We start from the raw sequence: 23,464 nt of genomic DNA on the forward strand, positions 1-23,464 counted from the left end.
CTTTTGAACCGCTGGGCCAATTTTCATAAACTTGGTATCCCTAGAATCCTTGAGTCAAGACGAATCCAACGCACCATATGACGTCATTTTCCGCCAGGATAGTTTTCCCGCCATTTTGAATTTTGTAAAATTCAATAAAAATGTTAATTTTCCCGCAATTTTTGACCGATTCGCCCAAAACTCAGTATATAGTATCTCTGGACTGAGCTACACATGGGGTCTTCAGGAATATTGGATATCTTTTATCGTTTAGCCGTGACAGCCAATCAAAATTGTCGTAAACGTGGCGAAACAGGAAGTGAGGTCATATCTCAGCAACCGTTTGTCGAATCAGGCTGGGATTTTGTACACACATAGTAGTCCATCCCATGACCTACCACAAAAAAAATCAGATCCCCAGCTCAAACTCTGTAGCGCCACCAGCAGGTCAAAATTTTAGCTACATTTTTGCCTGTAGCTTTTGAACCGTACTCCCAATTTTCAAAATATTGGTACACAGGTCATCTTCACACTATGCTGCACCCAGGTATGGATTTTCGTAACAATTGGAAAAACTATCAGCTCTCAGCAGCCATTCAAAATTGTGGAAAGAATGGAGGGATTTTTCTCATCTCTCTGTCCCCTTACCAACGGCACCTGCGCACGTTCACTGACACCATTCTCGGCAGGGGGTCTCTGGACACACCGAGAGCTTAGGTGTGTGCGTAGTCTGCTATTGCTCTAGTGTCAACCAAAGCCCCACTGCCCCAGCCCCTGCACATACCCCCCCCCACCTCCACCCCACACACACAGACAGAGGGAGAGGGAGAGGGAGGGGGAGAGGGAGAGGGAGAGAGAGGGAAGGAGGGAGGGAGAGAGAGAGAGAGAGAGAGAGAGAGAGAGAGAGAGAGAGAGCGAGCATTGTTGTTCTCTTGGTTCCTCTGTCTGTCTCACACACACACACACACACACACACACACACACACACACACACACACACACACACACACACACACACACACACACACACACACACACACACGTTACTTCTATGTACACCAATTCCTCAGACCAGTCTCTCAAAAGGCTGGCCAACATTACATTGCAGCCTATAGGATTCTTATGTTTAGGATTTCAAGGACATATCTATTTTCAGTAGGCTCCCGTTTTTTTTTCCCATAATATTGTATGTCATATAAACAATTTTACTAAATAGAATGATCACAGAGGATTATAATTGCTGTCCAAAAAGCAAGCCACTCAAGTATAGAAATGACTTGCTGATATTTTATAGACTAATTTGAGAGGGAATGGAAATGTGTTACTCAATATAAATCAAGGGCAGCACAGGCTCTGCCGTGGCCAACCGGTAGGGCACTCGTCTATCATGCGGCTGACCCGGGTTTGATTCCCAGCCCAGGTCCTTTGCCTACCCTCCCCGTCTCTCTCCCCATTTTCCCCTCCAAGGAATGCACCCCAACATTGGCGAGATTTGGGCCAAAGGGGGCGCTGCAGTTCCTTCTGTTGCCGTGGCGACTTTGGCAAGTTTACTGCTTGGCCCCGCATTGCTGCTTGCAGCTATATTATTTAGATTAAAATTGTGATATTGATTGTTGTTTCATTTCAAGTAGTCCTAGCCTACAAATTCAAAACTATAAATTCTCCATATAGGCTAGGCATGCACTTCCTCTAAAAAATAGGGTAGCCTATATTAATGCTGTTTTTTTCAGTTTTTTTTTTCATGGGACTTGCTGCAATATATTTTTCACAAGCTATTAGGCTACCAATACCATAGGCCTATACGTAGAGAATAAACACTTCCCTGTTTGAACAATTTCCCATACCAACCAACCGTGCTAAATATCCATATTGCATCAAGGTAGCTGATGCTCAAGCACTCTCCTCTCATCGCATCTAGTCAGCTAGAAGACAGTCTTCAGGGTACCCTGAACTCGGTCACTTTAGATCGAATGTGTGGGCGTGGTTTACTCGACGCTGTGTAGATCTGTGTGACCGCCAAGCTGCAGCTTCCGAAGTGTTTTCGGGCCGGCTGTTCTTTGTCCTCCATTACAGCTTGGATTCCCAGCTCGACTGTACGGCGCAGGCCCGAAGTAGCGCAGCCGCTCTGAGGTTAGTGCCCTACCGCGCAATCTCCAGCTATTTCAGCCCTGGCGCAGCCGCACCAACAAACCCGGCAGCGTTGGGGTGAAAGCAGATGCAGATTGTGGCGGTGCAACATTAGAAAGGATTTTTGCGTTTTCCTTCAACCCATTCGCGGGATTAACTTCGTTAACACTGAGAATTAACAACGATGACTCAGATATGGCAGTAGCGACTGTTCTGTAGGCCGCTTAGGCCTCGCTAATTTCATGTTATGTAGCTAGCGACTGTTGAGAATGGCGGGTTCTGTATGAGGGACGTCAAATTTAGGCCGGGTACCCTCGTTTTTTATATTCTATTGCATATTATATTCTGGCACACATAAGCTATCGTGTGAAATTGGTGTGACACTTGTTATTTCTGGATTTTGAAATATACGTCGCGTGAAAAGCGAACGAAGCTGCCTGGTTAGAGCCGCAGTCTGCGCAGACTGAAAGGCTAGCTAAGGATGCTAGCCAGTAGATGCTGATATACTATTGAATGAACGTAAAGGCTAGTGGACGCTAACGCTAGCACATTCATTTTGTATATGGCCACCAGGTAGCCCGCTAAATATTTAATTGACAAAGTCCTACAGCGATTCCACAAGCTTCTAATTTTACTTGTGGTAAATGTGAGTTGGGTTTTGCAATTTGGGAAATAACTGTTCGTTGTTCGTGCAAAGAGTAGGGGTCTTACCGTCACCTTCCATTAGCATCTAACCCTAAAACGTTATCAGAACTGGCTAGGATGCTAACCTCAGTCCCCTGCAGAGGATGGATAGTGTAGCCAAGTTGGTCATCCATCTACCGCCATTTCACCCCGTTCATCCTTGTTGGAGCCGTGGGAACAGATGGTTTCATAGTTCATGTAACGCACCAGCCCAGTGTGCATGTGCACCACCAAGCTTGGGTTACAATGTTTACAGTATTATTTTGAGTCACAGGTCATGTGAAAAACAAACACCATTCATTATGAGCATTTGACCTCGATTATTTCTAAATGCCTGTTCTCGAGTGCATGTGTTTAATATGCACAGTTAATACAGCAAATTATGTACCATGCAAGCTTTGCTGGAGGTGTACTCACTACACTGTCAAAACACACACACCCTGTCATGGTTTTCCAATCACTTCAGTTGGAACCTGGATGGGTTTGTCACCTTTATGAATGCACAGGATTTATTTAGAATAATAGCTACTGTATCTATGCATTATTTCCCCTGTTCTTTCAGGGTGCATGTTAACGGCCCCCAACCTATATTTTTTTGTATCCTACACACAATCAGTGATCCTGGCATCGTGTGCTTCCCATGATGTTACAGTCCTGGGTAAAGCAAAATCCTTCTCACTCCTCGCCACTCAAACACAGGTTTACCTGCCCATTTTTTTCAACCGCCAACAGTAGCAGATTCTTGAACTCCATGTTATTGTCACCCAAGCAGTTCATTCCGGGTCCTGTGTAGGCTACCTGGCTCTTTTTGGAAAATCACTCCATAATTGATGGATTCCCTCTGACGGTACAGCATGATGCGTGTGGTACAAAAATAGCCACCTTGTGATGCTGAGCATAAATGATACATTTGGTTGGTGTCCTGTGAATATGATGAAGAAACAAAGTGTCATTCTTAAACTGAAAACATCACTGAACTATGAGCTGTTCAAAACCCTGACACCTGGCCCTACCGTGGCTGATATGGTAGGGCACTCGTCTACTATGCGGCCGGCAGGGGTTCGATTCCCGGCCCGGGTCCTTTGCCGGCCCTTCCCCGTCTCTCTCTCTCCCAACTCGCTTCCTGTCTCTACTTCACTGTCCTGTCTAAGAAAAAACAATAAAGCCCAAAAAATACTTTTAAAAAAAACGGACACCTGTCTCCCACATGAGGCTGCACTGACTGCAAGTTGCAACTACCTCTATTTGTAACGTTAATGTTAAATGGCCGAATACATTTCATGATTCAACTGAAAAGTTATTTCGTCAGCCAGGTATGCTTGCATACCTTTCTGTGCAATGGCTCACACACACTACTTTTACAAAAAAAAAACCTGTTTGGTCTTTGCTCGTGGCGTAGGCCTATCTGTATGAATTTGAATGTAGTCTTTTTATCAGTTTCATTTTTATCTCTTCTGACACTCCCTAGAAAAGAAAACCCAGCCCATTGAGCTCTGTAGTGTGGCTGCCTATTCTTTTACATAGGCTTGTATAGAAGTAGAGTCCCGTTAGTATTCATTATTTGGCCCAATGGCTTTGTACATGGATGGGAGGGCAGGTCAGAAATGAATATGATGAATGAAAGGAATTGAAGTGTGGTTGCACAAATACCCTATTCAACAAATAAATACTAACCCAATAAACAAACACCTGATTGTCTATTTCGTCAATGCAAATGAGGATGATACGCATTGGGGCCTTAGTCCAGCTGTAGGGCCTACTCCCACATCAGTAAGTTACTTGTTCTGTATCTTCATTGAAATTTAAAGTTACAATTACATCTGTACTGCTTCAATAATGATATCATTATTATTTGTTTTCCATATTACACACACCACTTCTAGTTCAGAGCTGCTTTTTCAATCCTTCTTTTAAAATATATTTTTAGGGGCTTTTTATGCTTTTATTTTGATAGGACAGTCTGAGATGGTGACAGGAAACAAGTGGGGCAGAGAGGCGGGGTGGGATCGGGAAATGTCCCTGAACCAGGCTCCCCGTGGGCATGCAAGCCCAAATGTGGGGGGCTTAGTGCACTGCGCCACAGCGCCCCCACTTTTTAAAAATTCTTCAGTGTTTCCCACGGATCTAGTAGCATTGTGTGGTGCTATGGGCAGACACGTGAGGCCATTGCAAGTGTATGCTAGGGCTACACAATATTAGAAAAATATGCGATACACGATAACATGACTGTATATCGCGATATCGATATTACTCGCGATATTTAATATATACATATATTTTCCCCTCTCTACTTGCCATTCTACACTTTATCATGTATGAAACAACTGAGAGCAATGTTTTATTTCCAACATTATTTTTATTTGGAAAAAACATGGCTAATATACAGCATCAACTTAAAATGTCTACCTTTTTTAATACCTCTTTTAACCTTTTCACCAAATTGGCTGTTATTAAAAATTAAAAAGGAGGTATCACGATATAACCAACGTTTGCGATACGTGAATCACAAGCCGTGATATCGCGATATCGATACATTTTTGATATATCGTGCAGCCCTAGCGTGTACCTCCATTGAGATGTGTGACTGCGTTATTTGCGGTGCTTGCTTTTTATTTGGTGGTGCTGCACCACAGATTGGTGTGTTTATGGGAAACGCCGGTAGGCCGTCTGAAACTGGAGGAGTAAGGAAGTGGGCTAAGATGCTTGTGGTTATTGATTATCATGCCTGATAGGAAGGAGGGTGTCATGTCGTGACTCATGAGTGACCCTATGCCAACACAGAGGTTCTTAGTGGAGAGGAGCAGTTTGTGTTCAAAGGTTAAATAGTGTACGGTAGCCTACGTTTTTATTATATTAATGTGTGAAATGTGGAATCATTCAAAATTGGTCACACAAAAACCACATATCTTATGCTTGTATTCAAAGTGACATACAGTTAGGTAATTTCACTTGAAATCACACACTGTGGGCCAGAGCAATCTGAATTATAATACAACTTGGTGTGCCTTTTAAATGTCAAGGTAGAAGCCCAGAACTGAATTTGCATGAATCTGGTACTAACATTAAGGGAGAAACGGACTAAGAACGTTTTAATGTACAACATTAATTCATCCTTGATTATTTCAGCCAGTTGAAGTCAAAAAGAGATGGGTTTGATGTTGTTTGAAAGCTCTTGTTTGGCTCTACAAATTACAGAAACAATATGGGACACAGCAGCTATCCGAGTATGAATTATGTTTAAAAAGTTAAAAGTTGAATGTAAATAAATTATATATTTTAGAATGGCAAATATCTTTTATAAACCTAGCTTACAATGTCATGAAGAACACTTGAAATGTTGGTGTTTGATTCTTGAGTTATTCCAGAGATAATTTGACTTAATTAAAGGTTGAAATGAGTTGTAATAAGGTAATAATCAGGGTGTACCACACCTGACATGAGTACCCCACCTGCTGACACACTACTACACTCAATTCTAATGCTAATGCTAATTTGGGCAGAGTGTCAGGTAAGGTAACGCATGTCTACTGGGGTTATCTCCTCCAACATGACTTGCTACTTTACTACAACTCATTTCAACCTTAAAGTCAAATTATCGCTATATCAAACACTGTAATTTCGTGAGAATTGCCTGGATGTCCGACTTAATGAATAAAACCTGTAAACCCATTGCACAGGTAGCAGTGTATTTCACGTCCCACATAATAACTGATGTGTCATTGTAGGGATGCACCGATACCACTTTTTTGAAAACCGATACAAGTACGAGTACATTAATGTGTGCACTTGCCGATACCGAGTACCGATACCGATACCTTTTACCACCAAAATACAATGAAAATAAATGCATGACCTTGTTTTTTTTCCACCTGTGATATTTTTATTGTCCATTTCCATGTAGATTTAAATGTTAGTAAATGTATGAGGTGGCACTTTTTTCCATACTGCTTTCAAGTCCACAGAACGTGACAAGACTTTGCATTGTTTTGTGTAATAGCAGTATCATTCATGGTATTTGCAAGTACTTGAGGAGTACGAGTACGAGTACGAGTACGAGTACGAGTATAATGAGCAGTATCGGGTGCCGATACCATTATTGATATCGGTGCATCCCTATGTCATTGTGCACCTTCCTAGTGGTTTTTCAATTGAAAGCAATCCCATGGCAAACCCCACTTTGTTCCAGCGGAGTTGTCCCTGAATCATTGCAGTACATTTCTCTTGGATAGACAGTTGGTGAAAAATGTAATGCAGTTTTGCATTCTGAAAATGCAACCACTACTTGCAATAAAAAAAACATTGCTGCATTATAAAATCATACAAAATCAATATCAAAAACACAAAATCTAGCGTTATTGGCACAGACAATTTAGTTTGAGCATCATGGAAACAAATTAAGACAGAATTATGCTAAAATCTCTCTCTCTCTTCCCCAGACTGTAAGCGTTCCCCCTGCCCTCCGCTCCTTCCTCCTCCTCCTCCTCCTCCTGTGCCCCCGTGTCGTGTCGTGTTGTGCTGTGCCATGGAAGACCACGGCGTGCACCAGGCGAGCGAGCACATGAGCACCATCGAGGCGCACGCCGTACAGCAGGTGCAGCAGGTCCACGTGGCCACCTTCACGGAGCACAGCATGCTCAGCGCCGACGACGACTCGCCCTCGTCCCCCGATGATGACACGTACGACGACTCGGATATCCTCAACTCGACGGGGACGGACGAGGTCACGGCTCACCTGGCTGCTGCAGGTTAGATATGTGGATATAGTAGATGTACACACAGATATTCACACATACACACAGAGGGTCTTTCTCAAAACCTAGGCCAGTGTCCTTCCAAGTGTATCAGCCTAATTAGTCACGCCCAGTGATTGGATACTTTTTGGTGAACTCTACAGAATATCCAATCACTGGGTGTGACTAATAAAGGGTATCCAATCACTGGGCGTGACTAATTAGGCTGATACACTTGGAAGGACACTGGCCTAGGCTTTGAGAAAGACCCGCAGAGACATACCCACAGACATGGTCCGGATGCAGGGGTTTGTCCTCAACTAAGTTAGCAACTTATTTGCAATTTCCTTTTGACTACCTACCTACCTACTAAGTTGCTTACTGGTTAGCAATGACACAATCGAGAAATGCACCCCAGATACACATGTGACGCACATACATACATATACACACTTGTCTGGCTAGTGCTTGCCTGATAGTACTTACATACACATAAACATTTCCTTCTTCTCCATGTCAGATACTTAGGCATGCCTCTTCTTTCTCTCTCGTTTTCTCTCTCTCTCTCCCTTTCTCTCTCTCCCTTTCTCTCTCTCTCTCTCTCTCTCTGTGTGGACAGGGCCTGTTGGAATGGCGGCTGCAGCAGCCGTGGCAACAGGAAAGAAGCGCAAGAGGCCGCACATCTTTGAATCCAACCCCTCCATCAGGAAACGACAGCAGACCAGGCTGCTGAGGTGAGCACTGCTCCCCTCTCACCGCACGTCATGATCACGAAACATACACATACAAACCCCCTCCTCATCCCTGCGTATGGGTCAAAGACGTCTTTGTCATTCAGTGTTACGGACACCTTCCGCCAACTGTAACTGCAAAAAAACATGATTTTTAAATTGTTTCAAGTGAATGGATGACAGCCGAGGCTTTCATGAATTCCCTGTAACAATAAATAAATAAAAAGAGTCATGTTTTTTACATTTACAGTCAGCAGAAGGCATCCGTTACACTGAATGACAATGCCATTTTGCACGTCTTTGAACCGTATGCTCTCTCACTCACACTCACAATAAGATCTCATAATTAAAAGGCTATTAGCTCGTAATTGTGAGATAATTATGTCGTAATATCCTGTCGAAATTTTTATTACGTGAATGCGATGAGTTTCCGTACGTAAACAGATAAAAAATGTCTGTACAGTGAATCATTTCTGTTTACAACACACTTTCAATCGTCCCTCATGCAGGGGTCTAAAGGTAAAAGGGCTGAACAACATATTACACATTTATGTCTATATTCACATGCATTACACATTCATTTCTATATGCAGCCCGATGTCTCCTCTGCTGTGTCAATGAAGGCCTGTCGCCTAACTCATTATCAAACAACTGTAAAAGAAAGCCTGGGGAGTGTCAGTAAACTCATCCCAACTGTCCCTTATCTGAAGGTTTTGTATTGCTCCCAAACCCAAGTTAACTACAACAACTTGACTAGTCTTTTGATCCCTCTGCCTTTCAAGCACTCATGGTTTTAGGATGTATTTACTCTAGGAGGAAAATGCGAGGGAAATGTTGTTTTTTAAAAAACGGAAATCGTTTAAAATTTTTTTTATATATATATATATATATATATATATATATATAAAAAAAAAATTAAAAACATTTTCGGAAACTATGGCGGCCAAATTTAAACTATGGCGGTGCGCCACAGTTTCCCCAATGTATGGGAAACACTGGACCAGTAACAATGTAACAAGGAAGAAGAAATAATGACGTGATGAAGTAATAAATACAATTGAGACCTTTAACATTGAAACATTTAACATTTACAAAAATAATCTATTCTAAAGACAGTTTGAATAAGAACAAGACTAGTGTACAAGACTCAGACACAGTGCAGTGTAGCCCAGCCCAACCCAGTTCAGCCCAGGCCAGTTCAGTTGGTCAGGTTGTCATAGTCATAGCATCAGCATTTAGGAGCAAAAATTGCAATATTGTGTGTGTGTGTGTGTGTGTGTGTGTGTGTGTGTGTGTGTGTGTGTGTGTGTGTGTGTGTGTGTGTGTGTGTGTGTGTGTGTGTGTGTGTGTGTGTGTGCTGCTAGGAAGCTGCGGGCCACTCTGGATGAGTACACCACGCGTGTGGGGCAGCAGGCCATCGTGCTGTGCATCTCCCCCTCCAAGCCCAACGCCGTCTTCAAGGTGTTTGGAGCCGCCCCGCTGGAGAATGTGGTATGTGCAATACATGGGTTTTTTCTTCTTTTGTTTTCCCCTGACTCCGCGACCCTGGCTGCGCGCAACTTGACCTCTGATTGTTGGAAACCGCTGTCGGTCAAAAAATGAGCTCACATTGTTGGCTGCCAGTATCTTGCCCCTCCTCACAACACCATGTTTATAAACAAACAAAAAACATGTATACTGTGCAGCTTTCTGGTTAACTGGTTCTGGTTAACCAGAATGCATCTAAATGGCAAAGTGCGCATGCACGTTGCACTGCAAAAGCAGCAATGCGCCATTACGAACGCGACGTACGTATATCACAGCTCCTGTTTAGCGGGAGAGTAGAATCATTTATTATATCAATAATGTTGCCCAACACCGTCTTCAAGATGTTTGGAGCTAGCCTGACTCTCACCAGGGTCTGGAGGACCTTTTAGATTCAGACAGCAATGGCCGCTCACATTGACTCACATAACACATGGACGTTGATTCTGTAATTTCAGCTGTATTTTCGAATCTGCAAGTAGCACCTCATTGAAAATGTCAACACAAGTGTTTCCCCAATCACATGCAAGGATTTATTGATAAAACCACGTAGCGTAGATCCTGATGTACTGTATTTTCGTGGAGCAAGACCAAGTTGTAACAAATTCATCTGACGAGAGTCGGGTTAGTTTGCAGCTGCCCCACTGAAGAACGTGGTATGTGCACACTGTGCTCGATGATATCATGAGGTCATAATATAGAAAACATTTAGTTATTGAGTTCAAGCCTTTAAAATCTTAACATCTATCTTGCCCTTTTCCCCTCAGGTGAGGAAGTACAAGAACATGATTCTGGAGGACTTAGAGAATGCACTGGCTGAACACGCGCCGGCAGGAGGAGAGCTGAGCTCAGAGCTGCCCCCTCTCACCATCGATGGCATACCCGTATCAGTGGACAAGATGACACAGGTGAGAATCACACTGGGATCACACACACACATGGGGTTCTTTCAATTATCCTAAATCCCGTCTTCCCTTGTGCTGGCTGGGCCTGGCTGGGATCCCACACGGCATGCGTCAAAGTAAAGTGTGGTGGTGGGTGTGTCTGACAGACATGCCGTCAGAGGTCCAATGATTTTTGATGGAGGATTGGCATTTAAGGCAACATGACATAGACAGGGCTGCAAGACATTGTGCCATTGATGTCACCCAATGCAATGTGAATGGGACAAATGTACACTAGCTCAGGGATTCTTAACCTTTTTGGCGTTGAGGCCCATTTTTTTCTGTGCAGAGTGGTCCAGGGCCCATCTAATATTGCCCATGCCCACACACGGTATATGGCCTATATAAAAAATACTTAATAATAATAATAACAATATTGATTTTGTATTATTATTATTATTGTGTATGTGAAAAATAATTAAATCCTGTTTTAATAAAAATAGTAAGCTTATTAATGCATTTTGTGATGGAAAAACTGTATTAATTGAGCTCACTCTTCTATTCAGTGATACACAATCCACTCACAGTGCATCAGGCCATTCATACATTTGAATGCCTCTCTGACATTTGTGACAGCTCTGTCTGCTGATTCAAAACGCTTTTACTTAGTGATGTGCGGATGCGACGCGAGAACAGAAACTCCTCAGCCTTATGGAAGGGTGTCAAAAACGGAAAGCTTTGTTGCCTAATGTCATGCAAAGTTCTTTAAATAAATGTATTTTGGGGGACACAAGGATAACGGATTGGCTTTGTCAGTTAACAGAATCATTTTGAGTAACATTTCAATCGCTTATTTTGTAACTAAACGTGAGGAGAAGACGTCGGCAAATTACACTTCACACCGGTTGGTAATTTCTCATTCTCCATTCGTGTACTGCTAAGTGTATTTCTGTCTTCTTTGATGTCTTCCACTACTAAGAAGCAGCGGTGTGTGGTAATTTAAGCAGCAGAGCTGCGCTAGAGTTAAAAGACGCGCTGTCTTCAGCATCTTTATTTGATGGCCCTGAAGTTTCTGAGCACGGCCCAGCTTTGGGCCGCGGCCCTATGGTAAAGAATCCCTGCACTAGCTGATGGACAGACATGAGGTATTATTGTCAGCAGGTGGCAGCAGAGGACATGATAAAATTACACAGTGAATTTGGGTGTCATGTCTCAAACAGGCCAGCAGATGGAGCCAGTGTTTTTTTATGATGACTGAATTTTAAAACAGCCTTTGAGTGCTTTGAGAGCATTTGATGGTTGTGTTACTCATAGGCAGATGCATTGCAGAAGCTTTTATTAAGAGCGTTGCAGGGTCTTGGTGAAGCAGAAGAGTACTAATATATAAATTGATGATGAGGGGAAAATGTGGAAATTATAAAGTAAACTATTGGCAATGAGGACGATAGATCAAAATATCCAAAAGATCCCTCATCCCTTTGCCTCATATACATTTAATGGTGATGACAATAATAAAAAATAATGCATTTTATTTGGTAAAGCCTATCTGAACACTCAAGAACTCCATGCAAAGTTTAAAAAAAGCAAGATGCAATGTACAAAATAATAACAAAACAAAATAAAGTAGGAAAAGAACGCTGTTGTAGAGTGCAGAGGGGGGCGCAGTGTAGTGTGTTTGTGCCACTGGAGACAGCGGAGGTGTCTAGTGCCTGCGTCAGTGTCTATGTTGCCTCGGTCGAGCCGGGCTGTGCTGGGTCGTGTTGGTACGCTCAGGGCCGGATTAATGCACAGGCTAGATATGGCTGCAGCCTAGGGGCCCCCACCTGCCAGGGGGCCCCAGCTTAGTCAAAAGTGAAAAATTGCAGAATTGTGACAGGATGCAATATTGAAAAATTCATCTGTTATGTTAAGTACAGTTGGTAGACATGTTATCCATAAATCCTAGCACGTAATTATGGCACTGTCTAAGTAAATTTGTCATGGATTTTGCTTTCTGGGGGGCCCCACATCAACTTGTAGCCTAGGGGCCCCAGGTCACCTTAATCCGGCCCTGGGTACACTGCTGGGTCACAGGGGCACTGTGTGGCATCATGCCCCATAGGGGAAGACGGACGCCTTACTTGTTTACTTGGCTCTGAGATACTGACGCCACTGCCTCTAGCTCTATTACTCCTCCCCACCCTCGCTTACATACACACGTCGTTGTGCACTGCACGCACCCACACACACTCTCGTCTCGTGCATGCTTAGACACACGCAACACCAGGGATGGAAATTTGCACGAGTCAAACGCTGGTTAAAAACAGAAATTATAGATTGCATGCAGATTTCTGGCATAACATGAGTGGCTGTGAAATTTTAACATTTATGAATGATATTTATACAATTAATTTATTTATTTAAGTATTTTCTCGAGTTCATTTCTGCATCTGACACACACACAGCCAGTGCTGGTATAGTTAATGTTTTGACCAATGAGCAAGCCTGTAGACATAGCAGTCAGCCAATCCAAGCTAAAGCACTGCATTCTGAAGGTTCTGAGTGCTGAGCTACAAGCAGACATACGCATGTGCCGCGCTTTTGATGGAGCAGTGCTGCTTTTGCTATGCAGCACGCATGTGCACTTTGCCATTTCAATGCATTATGATTAGAGAATATAATCTAAAAATATTCACATTATTGGCACAGATCACCATGTATTACCCCCAACGTTTGTTTTCTCCTAACTAAAATTGCCTGCGTTTGATTTTCATGACATTCATACTGATTATTAGTGGTGTGGATCGGCACTGCCCTCACGATCCGATTCGATCACGATTCGGGAGGTAGTAGATCCGATTCGATTCGATTCTATTAGATCCAATCCGATTCGATTCAATTCTACAATGCATTGCAATGCATTACATTTCTACAGAACGCAAAGCAAATATTCAGCCATGATGAGGAAATACAAGTAGTCAGATACTGAGCAACAATTTATTGGCTGTTTTCTGTATCAGTCTGTATCAGTCTTGCAATGTTTTGAAGTGTTTTTATTTAATTTAACATTCATTTGCTCCCGAAATATCCATGGAAGTAATTGAAACTTGAAAAAATTGCCGGATTGATTCTGGAACTTGCCGGATCTGGATCTGGATCGTCCATGCCTGGATCGATTCGGATCGCCGAATCGATCATTGTTGACACCACTACTGATTATCCAGAATAAACTCAAGAAATTCAGATGACTCACTAGTCAGTGGCCACAACACCACCTGTTAGCGCCAGCATGTGTTCTGTTCGGTTTGTTGTTTGTAAACATGTTCTCGAAAAACTGCCGAGGATACGCCAACTTGGGACCTGTTATTTACTAAATATTGTATTTTGGAGTCAAAGGAATATTTAATTTATGTATTACATGTAAGTACTACTCTCATAGCCGAGTTAGCTTAAGACAAAGCTGTTGCATTACTACTGCTCAACTAGCTTACTCACCTAACACTGAAACGGCAGTCAGTCGTTGACATATCTTCCTTCATAAGATAGATATCATATCACAGTATTTTGTTACAGGTGGTTGGATATGGGGATCAGGGAGAGCAGTGGAGGTAGGGCAGGTGGTGGTGGTGGCGATGGTGGTGGAAGTAGTAGTAGTAGTAGTAGAAGTGATGGGGATGGAGGAGAGAGCCTCTCGAAGGACCAAGACTCCCAGAGGAGTGGTTGCTGTGCTGGGTGTGCAGGGACAGGCGAGGCCCAGGCTTGTGCAGGCCTGCAATTACTGACTGAGTCAATCTACTCCTTCACTTCAATTCACCTCCTCACACACACACACACACACACACACACACACACACACACACACACACACACACACACACACACACACACACACACACACACAGTTAATGCTCACTCTAGTAGCTGATTGGCTCCCTTGTGGATTAGCAGGAAAGAGGTGGAGGGGGTGGGCTGTAGCTGAGTAGCTGAAACTCACCTCAGCAGCAGGGTGCCTCTTAACTCCAATGCCTGACTGTAATTAGACCATCTGCCCAGAGACCAGACACACACACACACACACACACACACATACTACCAGACACATACACATGCCAAACACCCACACACTCGGGAGTGATATGCTTACGTCCTTACATCGTCTTTCCAAGAAGGAGTGAGGAGAAGCAGTATACTTGTGCATTCAATGAAAAATAACAGACACCATCATACACATTTACACAGGTATGAATTTCATACCTGTGTAAATGTGTATGATGGTGTCTGTTATTTTTCGACATGCATACTACACAGAACCACTCAGTCTCTTATAAAGGCATTACTGTACAGACAGATAGCAGGGTTAGGGTTAGGGAGAAGGCGTAGAAAGTGGCGGACGTAATTGACCTTGTATGGAAGAGCAAGCAGCTGAAGCGGCAAAAGCGCTGCTAGCGCTGAGGCCATCAAAAGTGTTAAAAGAGAAGTTGAACATGAGCGGAAAATATGTAAAGAGCTCGGCGCCGGCAGGCTGCAGCCAATAGAATGTTTACATTTTTCTAAACACGAGCTTCGGTTGGTCGCTCTCTCCCTAATCGAGCACTTCTGGTTGAATCGTTTGCCACGTTCATCGCCCCTGATCTGTGCTTTCCAGGCGAGACTCTAGAGCGTTTTAGCCCTTTCAACGCCTGTTGTCTGTCCGTACTGCTAGTTATTCCTAGTAGTATGTACTGGGAGGATGTAGTCAGTGGACTTGGATTTGAGAAAGAAAAACAAAAGTTTCTGATCCTACCAGACCATTGACTTGAAATCTGAGTCCAACCTCCTGGTGCCCTCTCTGGGCTAATAACCTAGCAGCCAACCAGAGAGGGACCAAACAACCCCATACCCTGTTTGTGGCTAGTCACCCTTGGGTACCGTATGTGGTCCATACCCTGTTTGTGACTAGTCTTCCTTCCACGCAGCCATAGTCGACTCGACGCCTTGCCCGAAGTTACCAATTGACCCCATAACCTGTTTTTGGCTAGTCAAGTCGCCAGGCAAGGTGTCGACTGTGTGTGTGCAATGAAGTTTCCAAGTGACCCGATACCCTGTTTTGTGGTTAGTCACAATTGCTCACAAGTCCTAGTCGACGCCTTGCTCGAAGTTACCATGTCTGTGTGGCAGTGGGTCTTTTTTGTGTCATTGACGTTTTTTTGTTTTTTGGGGGCAGGGGGGTTACGGGCTGAAAATGAGGGCTAGGTTGCTGGTTTTCTTTGTAGCGATTTTGTTTCCCCCTCTGATCCAAATTTAGCCTCTAGTGTTGAGGCGGACAGACGCTACAGCCCTGCATTGTGCCATGTAATCCCACCCGCGTGTCGTAGCCGCGCATTAGCCAGGGACACTGAGGACATCACACACACACACACACACACACACACACACACACACACACACACACACACACACACACACCCTGTCACTGCAGTTCACACTGCACACACTACACAGGACACCAGACCAAGCCACCCCCCCCACCCTTGCCACACGCACTCACACACACACACACACACACACACACACACACACACACACACACACACACACACACACACACACACACACACACACACACACACACACACACACACACACACACACACTGCTGTTCACAAGCACTTACCATAGTAAATAATGCCACATACACCTACAGTACACACTTGTACAATGCCACGTGCACACACACACACACAAACACACACATTGGGGGTTTCATTTTTTTAAACACTAATGGGACCTTTGAAAGGCTCATGATGAAGTCAAGTGGGCGTTTGTTGGGGTTGAGAACCACTGCCCCAGCGGCAAGGATGGGCACACACACACACACACACACACACACACACACACACACACACACACACACACACACACACACACACACACACACACACACACACACACACACACACCAACCAGCCCATCCACACAAGCACCACTACATTCTGCCCCTGTCCTGTCCTGTGCTCCTTAAGGTCAGATTAGACCTTAAAGTAAAAAAATCGAGACGCTTGACGACGGGCGCAGAGCGTCTGCGCGGTGGCCGTGTACTCGCACAGACAGAAAACGGACGGACGCAGAGGCTATGCGTCCGAAGCATAAATCTAGCTTTACCATTGTCACGGTCACACACTCACTCACTCACCCTACACTCACCGCCACTTCCACTTTCAAACTGTGAGTGAGTGAGTGAGTGAAACCTGCGTGACATTTAAATGAGAGATTCAACCACATGGTTACATTTGCATATTTTTAATATATACGCTACGTGTAACTAGATCCTCAGTCTTGACCTGACGATCAAAGATGAAGTGGATCTTGCCATCATGGCGTCTGTAGTTACTGTATCCTGATCAATGTGTTAACCCCAACAAGTCTGACAACGGGAAAAGACCTTGCTCAGCTGTTTTACATGTCTTTCTCTCTTGTACACACACACGCATACACACACACATACACACACATACACACACACACACACACACACACACACACACACACACATACACACACATACACATTCTCTCTCTTGCTCTCTCAGTTCTGTTGCTCCCTTCCTCTTCTCTCTTGCACGCACACACACACGCCTTCTTTCTCTCACACACATTCTCTCTCTCTCTCTCTCTCTCTCTCTCTCTCTCTCTCTCTCTCTCTCTCTCTCTCTCTCTCTCTCTCTCTCTCTCTCTCTCTCTCTCTCTTTCTCATGTAAAGAAGACAGAATTGGGAGAGATGCAGTGGCTGGAGCCACAGCTATAGATTGTGCTGAGAATAGCATCGTAAATGATCTGTCTCCTCTACCTCAGGATGGCTATTTCCAGCCCTACACACACACACACACACACACACACACACACACACACACACACACACACACACACACACACACACACACACACACACACACACACACACACACACACACACACACACACAATACAAACCACTTTCATACACCCTCTTGTGCACGTTTTTGTGCGCACACACACACACACACCCTCACATACACATATAAACACACACACACACCCTCACATACACATATAAACACACACATACACAAACTATCCAAACCTCCATCGTCTGTTCTGGTGTCATCCCATGTGCCATTCCTCCTCAAGGGCATCTGCTGAAATGCATGACTGAACCCACCCACCTACTGCTGTCAACTTGTGACACATGAATTACATGTGTAATAATAATAATAATAATAATAATACATCAATTTTGTATAGCGCTTTTCTAAATACCTAAAGACGCTTTACAACATATGTAACATAAAACAAAAACATGAACAGACATTCAAAGGCATACAGAGATAAAACACAACACAACGGCAATGGAAAGTTCTTTTTTTGTCCATAAATCATGACGGTATGGAGCGTTCACATTAGTGAAGAAATATTTAAGCCCACGGCGGGGGCGGCGATTAAAAGGCCATGGCGGGATACGAAATTCCAGAGCCTCCCGTCGTGGGGGGGCGAGTGTCACCTACTGTACATGTACTAGGTCTTCCTTCTTACATGCCCATGTGGTACAGTAGTGTTTCTCAACTGGGGCGCTACTGCCCCCCTGGGGGTGTTGGGAAGGCCTAGGGGGGCGTAGAGAAGGATACAGCTGAGTAGGGGCAGGGCTTAGTTCCCATTGGGGGGCATTTGTCCTTTTTATTTTTCAATACTAAGTGGGCCATTGGCATGCTTATGATGAGGGCAAGAGGGAGTTTGTTCAAAAAAGGTTGAGAAACACTGTGGTACAGGATACTGCTGTCATCTTCTTTGCTACACACACACACACACACGCACACACACACGCACACACACACACTCCCATCTCACACATACAGCAGATTTTAACATTACTTGTTGCATCATCTTTGGCATTTCACCTGTCCCTTAACTTACCTCTGTCCTTGTAGTAGCCTATGCCCTTAATTTGAACTTTGACCCTTGTATCTCCGCAGTCTCACCTCCATGCCCTCGTCAATTACATACATTTTCTATCATATATTTCTTAATTGTCATTTGTCTTAACTTAATCCTACGGTATACTTGAACCTGATCATGTCCTGATGCTAAAGCTTTCGGGACTTCCGGTCTGGCGAATTATAGAGCACCTCTGTGATTTTGATTAAAATACCCCGGATACATCCAAGGAGATGCTGAAGCAAAGAGTTTCGGAAATGAGAAGGGGAAGGAGTGACACAAAGCAAGAAACCACGACATAGTGAAATTGACGTTGAAAGAATTACAGAAAATTCCTGAAGCTAAAGCTTTAACCCTCGTGTTCTCCCCCAGGCTCAGCTGCGCGCCTTCATCCCGGAGATGCTGAAGTACTCGACGGGTCGAGGGAAGCCCGGCTGGGGCAAGGAGAGCTGCAAGCCCATCTGGTGGCCAGAGGACATCCCCTGGGCCAACGTCCGCAGCGACGTCCGCACAGAGGAGCAGAAGCAGCGGGTCAGTTACATTCCAACAGCCATTTTGTTTCCATGGTACATTTTGAACTTAAAGGTCCAATATGTCATTTTATCTATTCGTGAAATGTGTTAGTTATACTCATTGTAGCGAAGGGGAGTAGAGTTGCCCAGCTGGGACTTGAACCCAGACCTTCTGGGGTAGTAAACCGGGGCTCTGACCGCTACACCAAAGAGCCAGGCTCGTTGGCATGTTAGTCAGAACACACCCACAACCCTAGTGATGGTCACTCCATCACATTGCCTTCCCCTTCGGGAAGCGCACCCGTGCGCTTCACACACTCATGGTGTCCCTCACGGAACTGCCCATCATGCTGCTCCCATCCAATGTGCCCCATCATCAATGCTTCACCTATCACTGAGGTCCCTCACACGGGGGTCACCAATCCTGGGGGTCCCTCACATGGAATTACGGTTCACACACCATGGGTACGCTTCCGATGGCCTCACGGTACCATCCCACTTCTGACTCCATTTGTAACGAAGGGGAGTAGAGTTGCCCAGCTGGGACTTGAACCCAGACCTTCTGGGGTAGTAAACCGGGGCTCTGACCGCTACACCAAAGAGCCAGGCTCGTTGGCATGTTAGTCAGAACACACCCACAACCCTAGTGATGGTCACTCCATCACATTCATGTTCTATACTTGGTAATAAGCATATTTTTACTAGTTTGACAAAGTTACAGTTGGTTTTGCAGTCACAGATGTCCATGATTGGTAAATTAAAATTCATGTATAATGAATACTTAGAGATGTATGGCGGTGGTCAATATTCAGGAATAAGATAACATTTGTGAATGAGCAGCATACATTCTGGAAATTAACTACTAAAAATTACATGCTTTACCTGTAACACATTAAGAGGAGTTAAATCATAGGATGTAAACAGGGGCTATTTATAATGCAGTGTAGTTTACATGTTTCATTTTACATCCTAACACCGCAAACACACCAGAGGCTACAAAGACAATACGGACAATAAACATTAAAGCCTTTTGGGGCCTAGCTACCATGGAGGTCCCAGTCAACGATATATACTTTCGGGAGTGGGGCCCCAATCATTTTATCATTTCAGGGGCCTTGTCATCTCCTCGGGAAGACTTCATAATAATAATAATTATAATAATGATGATAATTTTATTATCTTTCTAGACCACTTGCTAAAAACAAAATAAAGAAGCAAACATTAGATAAGAAGTACTATAAATTCACCTTCACCTAAGAGAAGTCTGCATACTTGAAATCTATGACAAAACAGCGTTTTGAGCGCGCTTGGTCTTCTTTGTCCTTATCCTTGGCGTGGGGTGTTACAATTTGTCCATCTTAGCTTTTATAGATGACCGGTGTGGAGGACCTAGGCCCTTGAGCACCATTGCAATATGTAAGGGTTAACGTTCGGCGAGAAGGTCGCTACCGTGGAATAGCAGCACGACAGAGAGAATCTTTAGACCCCGACGCGGAGCGGAGGGGTCTTGTTCTCTCTGAAGTGCTGCTATTCCACAAAGCGACCGACTCGCCGAAAGTTAACCCGCTTATTATATGGATATACTTAAATGATTCACACATGGCGGGGACATTTCTTTAGGCCTATTTAATGTTAAGTCTATTATAGTTTTTAATGTCAAAAGATTGTTGCTGCGCAAAAACAAAACAGTGCCGTTGTGGAACACCGCTAGGCAACAGCTAGGTAGCCAGGACAACAGGTGTTGTCTATCACAGCAGCTGAGTAGAGTCTTGTTGAAAAGTCGCTCAGCAGTGAAAAGTCTTGTTGCCATTGACAGCGGTCTGTTATAGACCAACCCGTCCGTTATCGAAAAATAACAGACGTGCGAACGTTGGGGAGCCCCGTTGAAATGAATGGAGCATTCGACCGATGACGTCACACCATATAATAAATGGTGTATATTTAAAGGGACACTGTGCAGGAAATGGTCAAAAAAGCTGCAACTGCAACTATGCTGCTCATTTAAACTGGGCTGCCTATTGCCAAAGTTGGTATTTACATAAGAGGTTACTAAGTAATAAACAAATATGTTCTAGTATGGTCCAAGTACAGTCATTTTTGCAGCTAAAAATGGCTATTTTTGGAAATTCAAAATGGCGGACCATGGAGAAGATCCCCCTTTTCATGTATGAAAAGTGCAATTTTTCCAGTCATAATGAATACTTAGAATTTGATGCTGGTGGTAAGTATTCATGAAAAAGGTAATGTTAGTGAATGGGCAGCATGATTTCTTGAAATAAACAACTAAAAATCTCACAGTGTCCCTTTAAATGAAGGTCCTTGGTATGTCCAGGTGTCGTGGACGCAGGCGCTGCGCACCATCGTGAAGAACTGCTATAAGCAACACGGCCGCGAGGACCTCCTCTACGCCTTTGACGACCAGCAGGTCACACAGCAACAGGTCGCCACGGCAGCCACGCACAGCATCGCCCACCTGGTGCCCTCGCAGACCGTGGTGCAGACCATTAGCAACCCCGACGGCACCGTCTCACTCATACAGGTCAAGACACACACACACACACACACACACACACACACACACACACACACACACACACACACACACACACACACACACACACACACACACACACATACACTGCACTGACTCAGAAGCACACGCACACACACACACACACTCGACTTGGTTAAAGGGTAACGTTTAGGTTAAATTTATAACTAAATCTATACCAATGGCGTATTTGCCATTGAGGAAAGGGAGGAAAATCCTCCCTCAAAATAATAAAACCATCTTCCAGTATAAATTACAGAAAACAAAGCATATTTATTATATATTTGTTATATAATTGTTGGTATTTTATAGCTATTTAGCAATAAAAACATATACTTCAGCGCTTCTAATTCACATAATAGACCTTAGAGGACCGTCCTCCCTTCCATCCTCATTGACTTCCATTATAAATGGTGAAAACCCGGGCGTAGCGCGGGCTTTACTTTTTAACATTGAAGTGAATGGAGCTTAGGGAGGACTTTCCTCCCTTTAGGCGGGTCTAGAGCCATGGAAGTAATCTGCCTATCAGCGAAGCTGAATTTATCGAAAGCCAACCAGAATATGACGAGTTGGGTTGACAGACGACAAGCATGAACTCGGTCGTCATGACAACGATATACAAATACCGTGTGAGAAGAATGCGGCAGCAGACAGTGGAAAGTTTGGAGTAATTGGCGAATGTTTTATGAACCCTTAATAAATACAAACGAAAGATCAACTGTTTTCATGTTGTGAATCGCGCAATATCACTCCCTGGATTTAGATTGAAAACCAAGTGGAAAGGTCAGTGTGTTTATATCAGTCTCTCACGTCACTCGATCACGGATGCAAATCGCATTCAAGATTCAAATGGTCGGACACCATCACCAACATTTTTAAAAGGTAGTCTTGTTTCAGCACAAATAATACCATCGATGCTTGTATTTGCTTTTCTCCTTCGTGCTTTTCTCCCAAAAGAGGGCTATTTACAAATGGGAATGCTTTAGGCTGTGCATGCACTGACCCTAGACTGGCGTTCTTTTCTCCCTCCTCAAGACGAGAAACATGACAGCACGAAGCTTTAACCTCTTCATAAAACGTCTCTGGCTAAACTTCCAACATGTAGCCTACATCATGTTATGTAGTTTCATTTGGGTGGAATTAGGAATACTCGGATTTACAAAGTAATGTACGACATATTTTGTATTCGGAACCTAGTGAAATAGCCGGACGCACGCCGTTCCACAACGCTCGCCAGCTCCTCCTTCCACAGCTGCACAGCTGCTGTCGCTCTCAACGCAGACTCAAACGCAAAACGGATAGGCGACCACAACGTTGTAAGCCATGTAGCCTACCATGTAGCCTACCATGTAGCCTACCATGTTATGGATCATAAATAAGATTTTAAAAATAAGATAATGGAAGGGGTTTAAAATGTTTGAAAATCTGTAAGAATATGTTGGAAGGAGTTGAGTTTAAAACCCTTAGGCCTAGGCTATACAAGTCACTCAATGTCCTAGGCATTCCCAGGGTCTTCAGAATTGTCCATTTGTGCCTATGTTTTTTTTTTAAAACAAACAAACAAAAAAACACACAACTGACAGGCTGAGAAGCCAGCTGCCTTTGGTCAAAGTTAGATATACTCCCTATGAAACTTTCTACTTTCTATAATATTTTTCTTCACTCTCTTTCTTTCCCCTCAAACAATTTGGGCAGTTATGTATGATAATATATTATACAAAGTTTGTTTCAATTATTTTATAGATGTCATAAGTCAGCTTTCCAGACAACACAATGCCATATCAATTAAGTTACCTATTAGGCCTACAACCTAATAC

At 43.8% G+C, this 23,464-nt stretch overlaps 1 protein-coding gene across 2 annotated transcripts in view; it reads left to right on the forward strand.

Annotated features, from left to right (window-relative positions):
* The first annotated feature begins 2,005 nt into the window (after nt 1-2,005).
* The window catches only part of nrf1 (nuclear respiratory factor 1), a 44,676-nt gene continuing 23,217 nt past the window's right edge, over nt 2,006-23,464 (forward strand). For both annotated transcript variants that reach the window (XM_063217440.1, XM_063217441.1), the window contains exons 1-7: nt 2,006-2,109; nt 7,227-7,535; nt 8,140-8,254; nt 9,616-9,742; nt 10,543-10,683; nt 18,957-19,115; nt 21,429-21,635. In XM_063217440.1, the coding sequence (XP_063073510.1) occupies nt 7,313-7,535; nt 8,140-8,254; nt 9,616-9,742; nt 10,543-10,683; nt 18,957-19,115; nt 21,429-21,635 (972 nt within the window). In that variant the 5' untranslated portion in view covers nt 2,006-2,109; nt 7,227-7,312. The remainder of the gene's footprint in view (nt 2,110-7,226; nt 7,536-8,139; nt 8,255-9,615; nt 9,743-10,542; nt 10,684-18,956; nt 19,116-21,428; nt 21,636-23,464) is intronic.

This window comes from Engraulis encrasicolus, chromosome 15 (genome assembly GCF_034702125.1).
Source record: "Engraulis encrasicolus isolate BLACKSEA-1 chromosome 15, IST_EnEncr_1.0, whole genome shotgun sequence".
Taxonomy (NCBI): Eukaryota; Metazoa; Chordata; class Actinopteri; order Clupeiformes; family Engraulidae; genus Engraulis; species Engraulis encrasicolus.